Source organism: Chenopodium album, chromosome 15 (genome assembly GCF_948465745.1).
Source record: "Chenopodium album chromosome 15, dcCheAlbu1.1, whole genome shotgun sequence".
Taxonomy (NCBI): Eukaryota; Viridiplantae; Streptophyta; class Magnoliopsida; order Caryophyllales; family Amaranthaceae; genus Chenopodium; species Chenopodium album.
In genome coordinates, this window is record NC_137848.1 from 44,551,469 (window position 1) to 44,570,364 (window position 18,896).

General features: G+C 36.0%; 1 protein-coding gene across 1 annotated transcript; it reads left to right on the top strand.

Annotated features, from left to right (window-relative positions):
* The first annotated feature begins 558 nt into the window (after positions 1-558).
* LOC145582305 (nudix hydrolase 23, chloroplastic-like) lies at positions 559-8,289 on the top strand. Its single transcript, XM_081639305.1, has 8 exons — positions 559-846; positions 4,191-4,322; positions 6,212-6,288; positions 6,416-6,551; positions 6,634-6,774; positions 6,856-6,914; positions 7,632-7,699; positions 7,829-8,289. Exons 1-7 carry the CDS (start codon positions 607-609, stop codon positions 7,690-7,692), a joined length of 846 nt encoding a protein of 281 aa, XP_081495431.1. The 5' UTR covers positions 559-606; the 3' UTR covers positions 7,693-7,699; positions 7,829-8,289.
* The last annotated feature ends 10,607 nt before the right edge of the window (positions 8,290-18,896 follow it).

Genomic DNA, 18,896 nt, shown 5'->3' on the forward strand with positions numbered 1-18,896 from the left:
CCAAAATAAACATCTATCCCTCCTTTAATTCTTTTCCATTTTTTTTTACTTGACTATTCGATAATATAATGGTAAATAATTGATTTGTACAATTTGATATTTTTTTTTTTCATTTTTGGTAAGCTATAATTTTGTAAAATAAGGATGATTGTTGTTTGTACGTTTTTTCCTAGGTATGCTATAATTTTTATATAAAGTGCAACTTTTTTTTTCTTACAATTTTAAAGTTTTTACTTTACTAGTAGTTGATTAGGGCCCCAATCTGTCATTTTGCCTATAGGCCGCCAAGGCTAAGAACGGGTCTAATCAAATCCAATTTTTTTTTTTTTTTTCCTAACAACTCATAAAACAGTAATAGATTAGCCTTTTCTAACCTTAAAGTGTACATATAACACGAAAATTATTCTAGTTTTCCAAATTTACGAGTTTATAAATTAGTTGTAATTTCTCCTTTTTTTTAAAAAAAAAAATAAAATAAATAAATAAATAAATAATGTAATTTTGATGAGTATATCAGTACTAATTCATTAAGGTTGGCATTCAGCTAGCAGCAAAAATATCTACGTAGTAGTTAAGATGTGAATATTAAACCCAGAAAAATTAGAAATGTTAAGACTTGTGCAGATGATGATAGCTTCCTCCTCATCTTCTTCTTCTTTCTTCCTCGCAAATCGAATTAAATTTCCTCATCCAAGATTTCCCATAATCTCATTGTCGAATTCTACTTCCATTTTATCAACTTCGAAGATTCACTGTGTCAAATCTTTTCGGATGTCATCAACTCGAAGCGACTCAAATTTAACTGCTTCTTCCTCTTCTTCATCTTCCGATTCTTTAATTTCTTCGGTATAATCTTTATTCTAAAGCCTTTTGTTTTGAATTCATACAAATTTTGCAATTTGGATTGTATAAGTAACTGGGTTGAGTTCTTTTGTGTTATATAAATGTGGATAGTCTTGAATTTATTGATTGGCATGTTTATTTCAGATATTACATTACATTTTCTGAGTTAATTTTGATTATTTTAACTTTGTTTTGATTTTTCTTTGTGATTAAATGTTGTGTGAGTGCAAATGGGAATTGGGTTTGATTTAATTATTTGATTTGTCGGAACTTTGCAAGATTATTAGAAAAATCATTAAGCATTAATTGCTGTGTGTAGCTTACTTGGTTTGATCTAATGTTTTTTTTTCTTCTAAGTGAACCTCTAAATGTGAAAATAGTTTGATGCTAATTGAGCAAGGCCTCCATTTTGATTCGAGACATTATACAGAAATTGAACCTCGTTTGATTCTTGGAATTTCAACCAAGTATACTTCTTCTTGTGTTGTAACCTGACTCATAGGAAGGATATACTGCGTTGTAGTGTGCGTTTAAGGTTAAAAGGAACAAAATTGTTGGCATTATATATGGGTCAGAATGTTGGGCATTTACTCCTTGAAAGATAGAATTAATGGTGTAAATGCAGACGTCTAGGAATAGGATAAAATAATAGGAGAGATTTGACTAGGTTGATTTGGTCATGTGAGGCGCCAACGGGAGGATACACCAGCAAGGAAATTTGAGGGTTGCAAAAATATTACGGATGGTCACGAGGGATAGATTCTTGGTTCATGTCATGTCCCCTTTGTTTTGGGATTATGACTTTGATTTTGCTGTTGTCGCTATATGCTCTGGAAGATTCAAAGTGTTTGAGCTTGTTTCTGGTTGCAGAAGTTTCAAGTGTATGTAAGTGAAGTTGCGAGTTGAGACACTAGGTTGTAACTTGGCCGTGATGATCAATCGTGGGTTTATGCTTCTGACACTTTTGGTGATTGGACTTATGCATTGAATGTCGGCGTACCTTAGGGAGCTTGGATATTTGAACTGTATCTTGGTTTACAGCCAGGGAATTTTGGTGTTTAAAAGGATGAAGTGTTGCTTTATATTAACCTGGGGCTAGGAAATTACTTTGGTATCATCTTATTTATTTCTTAGTTGAAGGAATTCTCCAAGTTTTTGTGCTCAAGACAGGAGTCAATGCATGGAATGAAGAATTTAGGATTGGTTGTTTAGTCACTGTAGCCGTCTAGGAGTGCAGTCTGGGAGAGCTGAACTAGGTGAGGACTAAGGACCAGTGGAAGTTGGATAAGAATGAAGGTTGACGGGAACAAGACTTACTGGTTACTGTTGTTAAGCACTAATGAAATCCATGGACTCAACTGGTTTGCTTCATTGAAAGACAGTTGCTTCTAATGTAAGCAAGAAACAAAAAAATGGAGAAGAATCCTTCATTGCAAAAAAATGAGCAGGGGAGAATTATCACTGCCAAATCCATGTGTTCCCTGCAAATGTAGAACTTTCTAATTCAGATTGAGAAGTAAAGAATAGAGGTCCTTAAGACTTTAAAGTTAAAATCTTCTTTAGAAATTTTAAGGCCTTTATGTACATGATAGAGCTTGGCTTTGTATTGAATGAGGGTTTAAAATTGGACTTGTGGGAAGTTTGGAGGCTCCATGGGTATCCTCTGAACTTCTTATAAGATAACCATAATTTTTCCATTTTATTATTTGCAGCTTAGTATGCCTAGAGTCACATGATGTAAGCAGATGTGACTTTTGTTAGGTGTCCCAGGCTTATCAGCAGAGCTTCAAGCCAGGATGCTTCTGAGTTGTGACTTGTGGCATTTAAAAAGAATCAGATATGATAATATGGTGCTGCTTGGCAATTCAGTCTATATTGGGAGGAGGACTGGAGGAATAGATTAGATGGGGTCGTAGGTTTAGGCCATGAGAGAGGGAAGTACATTAGAGTTGCTGGAACGAAGAAGTTGGAGAAAGAAAAACACGGTATTGGATTTTTTACTTGTATGTTTGTGTGAGTCAAACCACAATAAATTGTTTATGATGGACCTTCATGGTGATGTGATGACTGTATTCGTGATCTGAATTTTTTATTTTAGTTTTAATTTTTTGGGTTCTTTTTTCGACTTTTGCGTATATCCAGCTAGCATTCCTTTTATCATTAGCCATCTTTCAAGGTTGGATGAGGACTTTAATATAAAATGTTTGTTTGGGTGCTGAGATAATGATAGCTTTGTTTGGCATCCAACAATTGCTTTTTACTCGGAAACTTAATGAGGGTTGAAAGAGAATATGCACAAAGATATAGTGATGCTATTGTTGTCACATCTCTTAGGCTCAGAGATACTTGCTTGTTCCTTCAGTATAACAGATTCTTTGTTTTTAGTTGCCAAGAGCTGGAAGGGGGTGTCTTGGCATGGTGCCAATAGTTATGGTTACACATTAGGCACCACTGCTACTAGTCTGTTACTCTCTTTTCTTTATCATTCTCTTAATGCTGTTTTCCCCTGTTTGAATGACTGTCTAACATTTTTCTAATCTGAGTCACCACTCACCGCAGAATTTAATGGCTTAAGGTGACATGTCTATTTTCCAGTTAGGAGATGGAACTTTACTGTCTTTAACTATTATATGTAGTCTCTGTTATCACTTATTGCTTAGCAGTTTATCGTTTACTTGTTATTTTCATTGCATTTGTATTTGAGTTAAAGACAGCTATTTAATAATATTTTATATTCCTTCTCCAATTTTCCATCTCATCAATATTTCTCTTTCCATTCTGAGTGTCTGGCACATCCTCAGTTTCTGTTTCCAATTAAGGGATAGAAGGAATACAGTAATTCAAATTATTATCTAAATGTGATTAATATTTTTTGGATATTGTAATTTTAAAAGGAAATGATTTTGTTCTTTAACAGGTAATCATGGTTGTTTTTCTACTGGTAAAAAATTTGTGCTATCTACTTAACTTTCCTACAGAGATAGTTGAGTTGTATTTTACATCATTCCAATGCAATGCGTTTTGATTGTCCAGGTTAATAAATTTGTCCGAGAGAGTTGCTAATTATTTTTCTTTTTCCTGTGACTTCCGTAATTTATTTGTTCTATTTGTGTGATTAATCTCCAAGTTATTCTATATGCTGAAGTTAAACATTTCATAGCAAGGATCACTTGCATTTCCTATGCTGGTTTTTCTGTAAACTTATTCACTACACTTTTCTCGAAGCTCTGCTTCTACTATTGTAATCTTGTGGGGAATCATAAATTGAAGATATTAAGTCATTTGCTATTACTTCATATGTACCCTTACCATGCCTTTTTTTTTTTTTTCCATTTCGGTATATGTAGGGAAATGCCCGTAAAGTCAATTTCTGTCAGTGGTGTGGAGGCTCAACGAAGCATGATATACCTGATGGAGATGAGAAGATGAGAGCAATTTGCACCGTATGTGGAAAAATTGCCTATCAGAATCCTAAAATGGTAATTGTTCATGTGTCGATAATTGTAAAACAAGAGAACTATAATATGACCAAAAAAAATGCCATGATAGGAGATGTCATGCTTTCTATTTTAAATTGTTGGAAGGTCAACTTAACTAATTGTAAAAAACGCCATGATAGGAGATGTCATGCTTTCTATTTTAAATTTTGTCATTATTTCCCAGTTTTAGTTATTTTAAACTGAGCTGGGATAAAAGGTATTCAAGTTTTTGTAAAAAATAAAATTCAAGTGAAACCATCTTTATATTTCAAGAGGCAAAAAATATATTTTAAAATAAAGCATGACACACCCACTTCCCTTCTCTTATACCTCCCCCCCCCCCCCCCCCCCCCCCCCCCCACATGCAAAATGTAGCCGACACAGATATTCCCCTCTTCTTGCTCTCTCCACCCCTATCCACAAGGTATTGATGAGCTATGCCAGTTCTATATTAAAGACACGATAGCAATAAACTCCATATTTTGAAATTTCCCAAAATATAACCAAACTTCCTTTACAAACCTCCAGCAAGGAGAAGCTTTAGAAGTCATCTCTAGCTTGCCCAAACAATTTGCGTAATGGTAAGGCAGACTTAGAGACACAATAAATAGCCAAAGGGAAAGGAGAAGGAAGAAAAAAAAACAACAAAAAATTTGTAAAAGGAACTGAATGTCATTTGATTTGTAAATAACATTAGTAAAAATACATTGAGATGGCTTATCATTAATGGAACAAAAAAATTTATATTTTTCTGCTTTTTTATTTGCATTTCTGCCAATTCATAAATTTAATATCTTTTGCTAGAGAGATAAGATCAAATTGGTACCTTGGTAAGATGACTAATATTATAATAATTACGAAGTTAGTTTATTGTTTCTGAATAGTGAATACAATTAATGCAATCTAGATCACTGATTTCTGAGGGTTTTTTTTTATTTTTTTTTTATTATTATTATTTTTAAATAGAGTTTTTGGGTCTTTTATAAATTTTGTGGGTTCAACAATTCCACCTCTGTCAATTGTTAGAATAGATATCAAGTCATGATCACTAAGTATTTAGGAATAAGATTTTTAGTTATATATAGATGTATTCAATAGGAGTTGAGGACAGATAAGAGGAGAGGAAGAAAATATCCATGGATAAGTTTTAGCAAGGAGAGTTGAGAGGAAAAGAGTATAATTCATATAAAGGAAGGCATAACTCAAGTACTTAACACTGCTTGCTCTGTTCACTTTTAGGAGATTCCAGTGTTCCAACTTTCAAATAATGTTTCCAATATTGATGATGGTACTAATTACTCATTACAGAAGCTGACTCTCGTAGGCTTGTGTCACGGTTCATGATTGTTTTAATATGGGTCAAACTAGCTATATTGGCATGTATTAGTATTAGTCACATTGGCTACATGCTGCCCATTTTGTTGGATAGGTAATGATCTTATATGATCTAGGAAAAACTGATACTTATCAATGTATCTGGTGCATACTTGCATCATCTCTGATGAAGCTTTGGGTTTTGCTGAAATAATTAAAATTTGAGAATTTTCAGAGGAGATTATTTGTGTTAAGTTTGAAAATGATGTATGTTAATATCTATGGCTACATGTGAAATGTTTGACTCAATATTTTTTTTATTTCTATGATGATTTCTTGCATTTTGGATGATTCATTTTTGTTGAAACTGTTGGTGAAAGATGTCAAATCTCAAGCTTCTAGATACTGGTTGGATAAGGCTTCTAGGGGACTGGGGTGGTGTCACCATGCATATAACAGCTAAAGCTGAACGTTCGGTGTTGGTTTCTTATCTGGAATGATAGTAACTAGTAACCTGTGTGCTTCATTGATAATGTGTTATCATATGGCTTATATTGGTTAACAACTTGTTACAGGTTGTGGGGTGCCTCATTGAGCATGAGAATAAGGTCCTACTTTGCAAGCGGAATATTCAACCTTCTTATGGTCGGTGGTGAGTGTTTTAAAAGGGTTATTTGGTTATGAATATGAGAAGAACAAAATTATTCGTTCTTATTCCATTATGCTTGCTTTCCGCTTATATTACCGCTTTTTTAGACCATTGGAAATTATTTACATAGGACTCTTCCTGCTGGTTTCATGGAAATGGGTGAGTCTGCTGCAGAAGGTGCTATTAGGGAGACCCAAGAAGAAGCAGGTGCTGAAGTTGAAGTTTTGTCACCATTTGCTCAATTAGACATTCCACTCATTGGCCAAGTAAGGAAGTCTTCACTATATGAGTGTATCAGTGTCACTGTTATTGTTTGCTCTGATCTTGTAACAACTTTTCCTGCAACAGACCTACATCATATTTTTGGCCAAGCTGAAGAAGCCACATTTTTCCCCTGGTCCTGAATCAATTGAGTGCAAACTATTTGAACTTGATGAAATACCTTTTGATTCTTTGGCATTTTCATCAATGCTTGTTACTCTTAAACTGGTATAGCAAGACTTGGCTGTTCCAATCATACTTCAGCTGTTAAGATGCATATTCTTTTTTGACTTGTGCCTCTGGTTTCAGTACATAGAAGATATGAGAGCTGGCAAACCCAAGTTCCATTATGGTACAATTAATAAAAGGTAATATCATAATTAGTTACCCCTTTTTTTTGTATATCCTTGTAACACATTGTTTTTAGGTAGATCAGAGTTAGAATTTTAAACTTTAGGGACTGATACTTTTATTTCAAAGTCTTACAAGTAAAAGTAATGCAACATTCGGAATAAATAAATATAAAGCTAATTGAAGTACTATGTGATTTAGCGTTTAATACTCCCGCAAACAAAAAACATGACAGTAACAAGTATAATAATTATAGATTAAACTTTATACATTTATCTGAATTTTATATGGTATGCAATTTAATTTAATGTATGGGAAAGCTTGCCACCTTGCTACAATGAATTAGCTACATTTGGATTCTTAGTTAATGGTTTGCTTTAACCAGGAATTTTGGGGTTTGGGGAAAAATGGGTTACATTAAGCCATATAAATATTGCGTGCTTGATGGTGTATCATACATTCATACCTTTGTGTGGTGTGTGATGGGTATTGATGCGTTGGAACTTGTAACTAGAGCTGTCATTGGTTGGATTGAGCAGTAATATATCTTTGCACTATGGAACAATTCCCAACACCTAATCTTAGTTGTGAACCTTGTGTTAATCTCATATTACTACCTAGATTATCATCTGCCAATTTTTTTTTTTTTTTTTTTTTGAAGGAGATACTTTTTAAGTGCATAGCCTTTAAAAGTTGTGTTTATAAGAATTCGTCTAACTTAATCATGTTGGCAGACCTGGAACCAGCCCTTCTGATATACATGCCTTCACGCTTGATTATCATCTACAGTCGTGACATTGAGGTGAATGATCTGTGCATCTGTGAAGTTTTTAAAATTGAATAGCAAGTTGGATCAGAATTTGTGCTTCGTACATATTTTGTACAGCACATTATAATGCCAATCTCTTCATTCGTTATGGTGTTGCTGCAGGGTAGTGATATCTGAAACTATGTGAAGCAGTGAAGCTCAAGTACCTTGACTTGGTACTCATCTGGATATATGTGTTAGTCATTTGGAACGATCAAGTCCTCTCTTTTCTTCATAGGGAAGTCTGTAATTAGATTTTACCTGTTTCCTCATAGTAATGACAGATGTACACTTCAGCTTAGTCATAAACTCTTTGGCAGAGATTACCGGTCAGCAATTCTGGCGCTCTAATTGATTTATGGCTAGGGTGTGATTCTTTACAATCACTCAAGTGTAGACTTCTCAAAGTTGTTTCAATCGTTTGTGATTCTGATAGATTGATAGAAATTTGGTTGGTGTTCTTTTGGGATGCTAATTCATTCCCCAAGTAAGTTCTTCAATAGAACTGATACTATCATCTTGTACATGTAAATATGTAATATACCTTTGTGGGCTTTGTCAATTGTCTGCGAAGATTATGGAGATTTTGGTGGTTTGAATTTTATGTATTACATCACTGGACTAGTAACACTGCCAAGTCAATTGATGGCTCCATTTGGCGGACAAGAAAATGTCTTCTACTGAAAAGCACGGCTAAAGATCAATAGAAGGTGACTACCAATGTAGTGGCAATGGTCAGAAAGAGGCTGGAGATTGCATATCAAAGAGACAAAGTTACGCAATCTGAAAGAAACTCTTTGATGGTTGCTTTGTGAAGAATCTGAAAAATAGTCTAAAATTAATTGGCTTTGTTTTTTAACGTTTGGTGTAGTATGGATTAGAGTGAGAGATGCAAAGAAAGTGACATCGATTATTCGAATATATTTTGAGTTCATGTTAGGGCCTGTTCTCTTCAACTTATTTTCACTTCAGTTTAGTTCAGCTCCAATCAGTTCAATTCAGTTCAGTTCCTAATTTCCTTCTTTCATAAAATATTCAGTTTAGCTCGGCTCCAATCAGTTCAGCTCAGCTCAGCTCCAATCAATTCAGTTCAGCTCAATTCAGTAAATCAGAACATGCCCTTAATGGTGGCAATGTGCGTAGCTTTTAAAAGCCACTACACTCTAGAGCTCAGTCGATAATTATTATTACTAGATGAAGCCCGTGCTGCGATGCACGGTTTGTTTGAATTTAAAAAAAAAAATTTATATATATATTTATGTGCTAAAATTTGTTATATATTTAGATAAAATTCCTCATAATAAAAGATAATATTTTATATTTAATTAATTTAAACTGGAAAATCTCATTCGTCCAGTTTGCTTACATGTCATTTAAATTATTTAATTCTAAAAGAAATTAATAATCTCGTATTTAATATTGGCTACCACTAAAATTTATTATCCTACATGGGGCGCTAAAAAAATTAAATCCTACGTGGCTCTCTAAAAAGTTGGGAAAAAACTCCCATTTATATATATATCTATATATATTAGATTATTTTTTTAATAGCTATCATATTCAACTAATCATCAATAATCAATCTATCTATCTATAACTAATACTAAAGTAATTACGGCTGACATCATAACTATTCACGTGGCAGCTTATAAAAAAAATAATCTCCTACATTTTAATAATCATTGTAGAGTTTGGATTTTTCACTCTTTATTAATTCTTCAAATTTTCTATGATGAATCAAAGATGAATGCTAACATATTTAAAATTTTATTATAGCTATGAAGTTAATTAGAATATTTAACATCATGTCCTTTTTTTTCTTGGAAAAATTATAAAAAATAATCCCAACTTTCATCAATTTTGGTACAATAATCCCAATTTTGGATTATTCTGAAATAATCCGAATTTTGGGGGGTTTTCTTTTCATCGATCCTAATGACCGGTTACCTGTTGACAAAGTTAATTTTTTTTTTAATGTTTTTTAAAAGCCACATGCCAGCACATGATTAGTCCAAAATTAAAAAAAAAACTTTGAAAATTAAAAAAAAAAAAAAAACATAAAACCCACCCCCTTCCCCCTTAACCACCAGCCCCCCACCCAAACCACCCCCTCCACCACCCTTTCCACCAGCCCCCACCTGAAAACACCCCCCACCCAGCCGGAAAACCGCCCCCACCCCCCGACCACCACTCCCCACCCGCCGAAACACCCCCCTCCCTTCCCCCACGAAACCCTCCCCCCTCCCTTCCCCCACCCCGTAAAAACTCCCTGCTCCCCTTCCCCTACCCTCAAAAACGCCGGAAATTGAGCCCCCTTGCCGTTTCCGGCGTTTTCGAGGGTGGGGGAAAGGGAGGGGGGAGTTTTTACGGGGTGGGGGGGGGAGGGTTTCGTGGGTGGGGGAAAGGGAGGGGGAGGTGTTTCGGCGCGTGAGAATGGTGGTCGGGGGGTGGGGGCAGTTTTCCGGCTAGGTGGGGGGTGTTTTCGGGTGGGGGCTGGTGGAAGGGGTGGGGGAGAGGCCGGTGGAGGGGGTGGTTTGGGTGGGGGGCTGGTGGTTTTGAGGGAGGGAATTTTTTTTTTTTTTTTTTTGGTTTCTGATTTTTAATTTATTTTATATTTTTTTTAATTTAATTTTTTTTTTGGACCAATGACAAGCTGACACATGTCATGGTGACCTCTTATTAAAGGTTATTGACTTTTGTTGACCGTTTTGGGACTGAAGAAAATGAAGACCCCCTAAAGTTCGGATTATTCCAGAATAATCCAAAGTTGGGATTATTGTACCAAAATTGATGAAAGTTGGGATTATTTTTTCTAATTTTTTTTTTCTTTAAAAAATAACTAGGTTAGAACCCGTGCGATGCACGTTTATATAAAATTTATTTTTATAATTTGTACATTTAAAAAAATAAGAATAAATATAAATAAGAATTATGCACCTTGTACAAAAATATTTGTAACTTTATAGTTTTAGATTTTCATCAAAATTATGATATAATACTTGTTCAACGTCGTCTAATACAAATTTTAGTGTAGGATGGTAAGAGTCCATATATTAGTGTTCTATTTACAATTATTACATTTTCTAAAGATAAATTGGTTGGTTGTAGTTGTAATGTAGAACCTTCTAATATTCAAATTTCAAAATTGTTAAATATGGTAGCTCCGAAAAAAAAAAAAAAAATTGACATCATCCTTCCATTTAGGTGGGGAAATTTTTTATTATGGGAGTGACATGTGGACAGTGATGACGTTAGCAACATTTTGTTTTAGTAATAGTAAATAGATAAAATAATTGATAAAAAGAAAAAGAAAAAAAGAGAGAGAGAGAGAGAGAGAGAGAGAGAGAGAGAGAGAGAGAGAGAGAGAGAGAGAGAGAGAGAGAGAGATTATACAACCTAAATAATAGAACAATAACAACTTTAAATTTTTTTTTTTTTTTGGTGTTCAATCCGGTTCACCCTTTGTGCTAATCCAGATTCGGGGATCAGTTTTGGATGGTTAGATTCCAGTCCCCCTCCCCCCCCCCCCCCAAATTGTTTTTGCGGGGGATTAAATAAATAAAAGATGAAATGTACACAAAATCTATAATGAATACAAATTTTTAGTAATGTGAATATCCGAGCATTGCTCGGACAAAGAACTAGTATATATAAAAGTCACACCAGCAATGACACGTGTCATCTCCTAATGTGTCCTTAGTTTTTTAAAAAAAATAAAAATAAGGAAACAAATCATTTACCAAAATTAATATTTTTTTTATACATATTCCATATTAATGTACGAGTAGTAATTATTATATTTAAAATAAAAATATTTTACAAATCTTTCTAATAAAATTTGGGTAACTATAAACAAAATTTTTATTCTTAAAATAATTTATGGTTGGTTTTAAAATAAGAAAAAAGATTACTCAGATTTTTTTGCCAACTTTTATTTTAATTGTATATTAGAAGCTACAATTTGGTATTTGCATTTCTAAGAAAAAATTGCTAAAAATAATCTCAACTTTCACGTATTCGCTTTAAATAATCTCAACTTTGGATTATTATTAAATAATCCCAAATTTGGAAAAGTATTCTCTCAAAACAGTTCCTAACCGGTTACTAACCTATTATAACAGGTTTTTGGGACACGTCGCATCACCTGTTATTTGCACCTAAGTTCATAGTTTGTAATGTTGAGTGCACTCTGAAAAGGTTGTGCTGCTACACGCACCATCGTCATAGTTAGTTGGTGTTGTTGCGGCCAATTTTCCGTAAGATTTTCTTGCACAAAAATCTTATAATGGTCATCAATAATATAATACTAACACAGACACCAAAAATGACATGTATCATTTTTTGGTGCTGTTATTTTCCCTCCAAACCACTCCTTCCCTTTTTGTAAAAACTTCTTTGAAAATTTAGTATAATATTACTGTCATAATATCATAGCAAATCTTTTATATATTATTATTATTATTATTATTATTATGATTATTATTATTATATCTCAAAAAAGACAGTCATAAAACCTACAAAAAATTAGTGGGAAGCAGAGATACAATCTGGGCCTCCACTCCTCTAGATATAGAAAATCCTATCTTAGTGACGATATGAGCTGCAGCACGAACCCCTATGTACTGAGTCTTTGAGAACTTTTGGATCCACTTCAACAATGCAACAACCTCATTTTCTAACTCCCCAAGAGAAGAGAAGAGAAGAGAAAGAGAAAGGAAGAAAGCCATATTCAATTGCTCGACAACTGGATTAGTACTTGACCTGCTTCTGATTGGCCGCATCAGTCACTACCCGTTTAGGAAAAAAGTCAGATTGCCCAAACTGTGTCAAAGGAGAAGACCCTGTCAAGTCAACACAGACATCGCGACCACGATCCCAAGAATAAAGTAACACATCTGCAGGTCTGAGGGTCCTGTCATTCCCTTTGGATAACCCAATGTCCACCTCCTTTCTAGTTGAAATCCATGACCGATAGCAAACATCAACAAGGGTATCCCGAACAACATTATGCCGATGTTTAATGCCCACAATACCAGCACAAGACACCGCGTAATCACCGAAAATATCCCAAGCAAAAACCCTTGAACAAGCAGAGCACGAAAGTACACAGCGATAAGTCTTGGTGTTCATCGTCTGACCCAACCCCGAAATAGGGATCGCCCGAAGCCAAGCAGAGGTGTCATCTCTCTGCTGTGATTTCCATAATGCTGATTGTCGAGGAGTTAAAGAATAATCGGATTCTGCAGAAGCGGTAACTTTTGTGAAATATATATCTGTCAATTTCTTCATGAGTTTAGGGGCAGCGACCTCACTAGGAAAAATTGTTAAAAATAATCCCAACTTTTGCTCGTTCGCCCAAAACAATCCCAACTATGGATTATTTTTAAATAATCCAAACTTTAAGGGTTATTCGCTCAAAATAGCCCTAAGTGACCAGTAACTTGATAGAGAGGTAAACTTTTTTTTTTAATTAAGTGACATGTGTTGAAGCTTAAAGGTTTTGATGATGATAGACTTAAACTCAAGCAAACTCAACTAATAAAGATTTCTTTAAGTGTTTGATTAAGAACAGGTGAAGTGGACCTTGATGGTGGAAGAGTAACCTTGACTAAGAAGAACATGAAGAGAATTCTTTAAGAAGGTTAAACAAGATAAAAGAAGAGTTCCCTAACAGGAACTTAGTTCTCTAACAAGAACTATTTAAGTTCCCTAACAAGAACGTTCCCTAATAGGAACTTGAAGACAGCAGGAACTTTGTCCTGGTCTGCGTGAAGCCCAAGCAATCTTTGAGTACAGAATAAACAACGCAGCAACTTAATTTAGTTAAGATTTTATCTTCTAGATATGTTGTTAAATATGTTAAGTGGGATATGCATGAAATCTATTAGAAGCGTGGCAAAGGCTTGGCAAATTTATTAGAACGGAAAAAGATAAAAAGATAGATTTTAGGAAAAGATTTCCTAAATAATTTATTTCTTAAAAACTGAATATCAAAAAGATATTATTCTTTTTGATAATCTTTCTTTATCTTGTTTTCCCAAAAGATTTTCTTTGAAAACAATTTATTTAAAACCGTGTTTTGAGATTTAGTTAATTTAACATAATTATCTTTTGAAAACCCTACTTGCCATACAAGCTAGACTTGTATAAATAGTAGAAATCTCATTTCATAGTTTTTAGAGAGTTTATTCTTGAAGAAATCATTCGTGCTTTAATTGTGTAAGTTTGCCAAGCTTATATCTTTGTCATATTAGTTTTGGGTTTCGTGCATAGCTTGACTAGCATATACTAGTGTCATATATTTTGTATTGGTTGGGTTCTTGAGTGAGTGTGTGAATTATATTTTGCACACAGTGTGTAAGCTTCTAGTGTGAGGCTGAGAGAGTACTTTGGGAGTACGAGTGAATCTAAGTTTGGGACTTAGATTGGGTAGGATAGGGTCCTATTGTGTAGCGAGTTCAGTGTGGAACTTGTGAGTAAAGGTCTGTGTATAATAGGTTGTAATTCGGGATTGTCCTATTATAGTGAAGTGATTTGGTTTGGAAATCCCTTAGGAAGGGTCGAGGTTTTACTTCCAGTTGGGCCCTGTAAGATTTCCTCGTAAAAATCTGTGTGCATTGCAAGTTCCTTTACAGTTTATTTATATTCCGCAAAAAAGGTAGCTATAGGAACTCACATACAATTCACCCCCCCTCTTGTAGTGTTCGTCTCAACTAACAACATGTGTCACAACGTGATTGGTTGGAAACAAATTATTAAAAATATAAAATTAAAAACAAAGCCCCACTAGCCACGCAACCCCAGCACCACCTCTCCGGCAACCCCCACCCTCACTGGCACCTAGAAACCCCCTCCCCTGTGCCGGAGCCGCAGCTGCCTTCCCATACCCCTTGAACCACCAAATCCATCCCCACCTCACGCCGCCACTGCTTTCCCCTTCTGTTTCTCTCTCCTTCTCCTTCTCTTTCTCTCTTCAGTTCTCTTTCTCGCCTCTTTCTTCTCTCCTCTTTTTTCCCCTCCTTTACAACCACCTATCTCACACAACCACCACCCATTGCTATTATTATTATTATTATTGTTGTTGTTGTTGTTGTTGTTGTTGTTGTTGTTGTTGTTGTTGTTATTTTGTTATTTTGTTATCATTATTGTTATTGTTATTATTGTTGTTATTTTGTTGTTGTTATTGTTATTCAAAATATTATTATTCATATTATTGTTATTGTATTATTATTAATATTATTCTTCTTCTTATATATTCTTGTTGTTATTGTTATATTTATTATTGTTATTGTTATTGTTATAATTATTGTTGTTATTATTGTCATTGTTGTTATTGTTATTGTTATTATTATTATTATTGTTGTTGTTGCTATTATTATCCTAGTAAAAATATGAGCAGCAGCACGAGCCCCGATGTCCTGAGCCATCGAGAACTTCTGAACCCGCTTCAACAACGCAACAACCTCCTTGTCTAATTCCCCAAGTGAAGAAAAGGAGAAGGGAAGGAATCCATATCCAATTGCTCAACAACTAGATTCATACTTCACCCACTTCCGATGAGCCGCATCAACCACAACCCGTCCAGGAACAAAGTCCGAAAGCCCAGATTGTGTCATAGGAGAAGACCCTGTCAAATCAACGATCCTAGGAATAAAGTAATACATCAGTAGGTCTAAGGGCCCTGTCGTTTCCAGACAACCCAATGTCAACCTCCTTTCTAGCTGAAATCCCAGATCGATAACAAACATCAACAAGAGTATCCCGAACAACATTATGCCGATGTTTAATACCCACCATACCAGCACATGACACCGCGTGATCACCGAAAATATCCCTAATGTAAACCCTTGAACAAGCAGTGCACGGCGTCGAAACAGAGAATAAAAGAACACCCAAGTGGTAGCACAACACACATCGGTAAGTCTTTACGTTCATCGTCTGACCCAACCCTGAAATAGGAATTGCCTGAAGCCAAGCAGAGTTGTGATGTCCTTACTGCGATTTCCACAATGCTGATTGACGAGGAGATAAAGAGAAGGTGGATTCTGCAGATTGGTAACCTTTGTGAAATATATTTCTGCCAATTTCTTCATGAGTTTAGCGGCAGCGACCTCACTAGGATTACTCAAAATGTCAGACTCAATCGTTTCATTAAAAAGATGCAACGCTTTCGCGAAGGCTCGACCAAGGCCAACAACACTAGCATATCGTAGAAGCTTTGTCTGCAACCTAGCAGACTGTAACCGAGAGGCAAGAAAGGCATAATGACAAACATTACCTGCGAAATAAACACCAAGTCCGCCAAACGCAAATGGTAAGGTGGCAAGCCGCCACTACCAATCGCCAAACCCAGGCCCCGAAGCAATAACGATACGCTCCAAGGAAGATCGAAGAGCCTCATCGAAAGTGCGTTGAGCCACCTCAAAAGTACTAGGAAGACAAGTACGCAAAGCAAAGTAGAGTTTAGAAACTCCGGTACATGCTCTACGAAACAACAACTCACACTAGGGATCATCGAGCTTAGCAACCCTATCCATTAGAGCAATGGTCTTGGTCACCCTCTGCATCACAAGGCCCCTTCTAAAACTGGGATCGGAACTAGCGGGACCACCAAGCAACTTAACACCATGTGAAGGTCGAGCAATATTAGGCGGAAAAACACCCACAAGCCTGCTTTGAGGGTCCTCTGAAGGCCAGAAAACTTTAGTTTTTTCCACATTGAGTTGTAATCCAAAACGAGGCCCTTCCTCCATAATCAACTACAGAACCTTTCCCACCACCAAAGTGTCACCAATAATAGTGGCATCATCTAAATACCACGCCTGAAGACATAAGTCAAAAGCATCTCTGATTTTACAAATCAGGGGCTGTAAAACCAAAGCAAAAAGTAGAGGACCAAGGGGATCACCTTGCTGCACTCCCTAACACGACCATTAGGATTGGTCCCCGTATATAATACAACCTGGGTGGATTAGAATAGCAGAATTCAACCCATCGCGAAATGCCCGGACAACGGCGACGAACTTCACGCAACATGACCATACGATCAACAAGATTGAAGGCATTTTGAAAATCCACCAACAACATAGAAAGACCAACATCAGAACCACGATCCTCAATCAACCGAGTCACAGCATGAAGAATTGCCTCACCAGCTGAAGGAACCCCAATGCCAAATTGAAGACCGTCAAAGTAATTCCTAAAGACTGGATAACTATAACATCACCCACCTTCGAAACCAGACGCCGCTAAACAGTACCCACAGCTATAAGACGAATACCACCACCGGGCTTGACAAGCGGTGTAAGAGGAGCACTAGCAATATACTCTCCTAGTTCCATAGGAAACTTTCCAGCTAGAAAGAGATTAACCACCCCAGAAATAGAGTCAACTAACTCATCTAATACAGCCACAACAACACCACTCAAGCAATCCATAAGGTGCTGAGCACGTAAACCGTCTCTACCACATGATGTGCCACGTAGAAAACTCTTAATCCGATCTAAAACAACAGCAGAAGTAGTAACGAGATGAAGGCCATCAACAGGTATATCAGGCAAGGATGGAGCTGAAGAAGTAGGGTGTTTAGACTATTAATTCGCAAGAGTGGCATCATTATAAGGAGAAACTCTTGAAGAAGAAAGAACCCGAATTGCAGCAGTGTAATGACCATCACAAATCTTCCTACGACATTGCTTGATATTACGCTCCTCCAAATCAAGGTCCTCATCTCCAACCACTGATAAAGTAGGCGAATCCACTACCAAATTATCCCTCACAAGTTGCAAATTACCACCTGGTGCACTCCAAGAACAAATAGCAAGGGAATATTCTCTTCTTGATGCCAACATTTTACCGAAGACCTAGACTCAGAGCTGCTCCGCGTACGAAAGGTTTTAAGGGTGCAAAGAGGTAACACCAACAAAGAGACCCAACTAGAAATGTCATCAGGCTTAGAGATTACCTTATCAAGGGCACCTTTTAGAACTCGAGAAAACCCCAAAGGACACTTAGGAGGTATATGTAGGACTTAAGATATTATAAGCGGAATTACATGAATCATATTCATAAGCATCTAAACACCAAGATCAATGCATAATACATAAAGAACAATTAATAATACCTTTGAAGCGTGAATCTACTAGCAATCGAGCAAGAACAAACGGGAGACAAAGAACCCTAAACGTGATTCCTCTACTTGGTCCACGGGCACATATTAAACCTCCACTAATGCTAGTTAGTCGTAATTGAACCCTTTCAATTAACCTTCTATGGAGAAAAGAGAAACACGAACTAACCATGAACCACCACACGCACCAACTAGGGTGGTCGGCCGTATGGACGAGGGGAGGAGAGAGAGAGGGGATTAGGGTTTTGGGACTTGGTTGCTTGAGTTACAATTAACTGACTTGTCAATTGTTGTTTCAACCTAAGTCATGGATCTTATTTATAGATCATATCTCTAAATAAGAGTCCATGTCAATCCCAAACTCCTAATCAAACTACTCTAGCCCAACACTCCTTATGGTTTGTCATGATCTCATGAGGCCCATTAATGGGCCTCTTACTTGTTTAACCCAATACCCTTGTTGTGTGATCTCATAGGATCCATTCTATTGGGATTTGGACTTTTGACCAGCCCAAAAATCATTTATCATATCTTGCAACAGAAAATGACAACCCAAAAGAACGAACTTATTATCTCCATAATAGTGATCCTTAATATATCTAGTAATTGCACTTATCGAAGACATAATTCCTTTAATCTCCCACTTGTCTGAGACAAGTGCGCAATATTCAAATTCCTTAAGTCAATGTGCGTCGATTTCATAATATGATTGCATCTCATGTCGAGATCATATTAATCTACAAAGCTTTTCTTGAAATTTGAGTTAGAATTATAAAACAAATGATTACTGTGTAATCCATTTGAGCACGGCCATGCATTTTCTAAATTCTCCCTCTTCAATGGGCCAAGACACATTCCAATTTAAATAGGTAGACTCAATCCAATCTTGTGAAACCAAAGATCCCACTCAACTTTTGAAGTAACCAGAAAACACCCTTTATAATCTCCAGTTACGGGTAGACGTTTGAATGTACCACATTTAAATCAATCATTGGATGGAATTCATGTTCCACTCATGTCAAAGGAATTCATTAATATATTCGGAAGCTCTATACTTGAACT

Coding starts and splice junctions, on each gene's coding strand:
- LOC145582305 (XM_081639305.1), top strand. CDS start 607: ATGTTAAGACTTGTGCAGATGATGATAGCTTCCTCCTCATCTTCTTCT. Junction 847..4,190: donor CCGATTCTTTAATTTCTTCG/GTATAATCTTTA, acceptor CGGTATATGTAG/GGAAATGCCCGTAAAGTCAA. Junction 6,775..6,855: donor TGCTTGTTACTCTTAAACTG/GTATAGCAAGAC, acceptor CTCTGGTTTCAG/TACATAGAAGATATGAGAGC.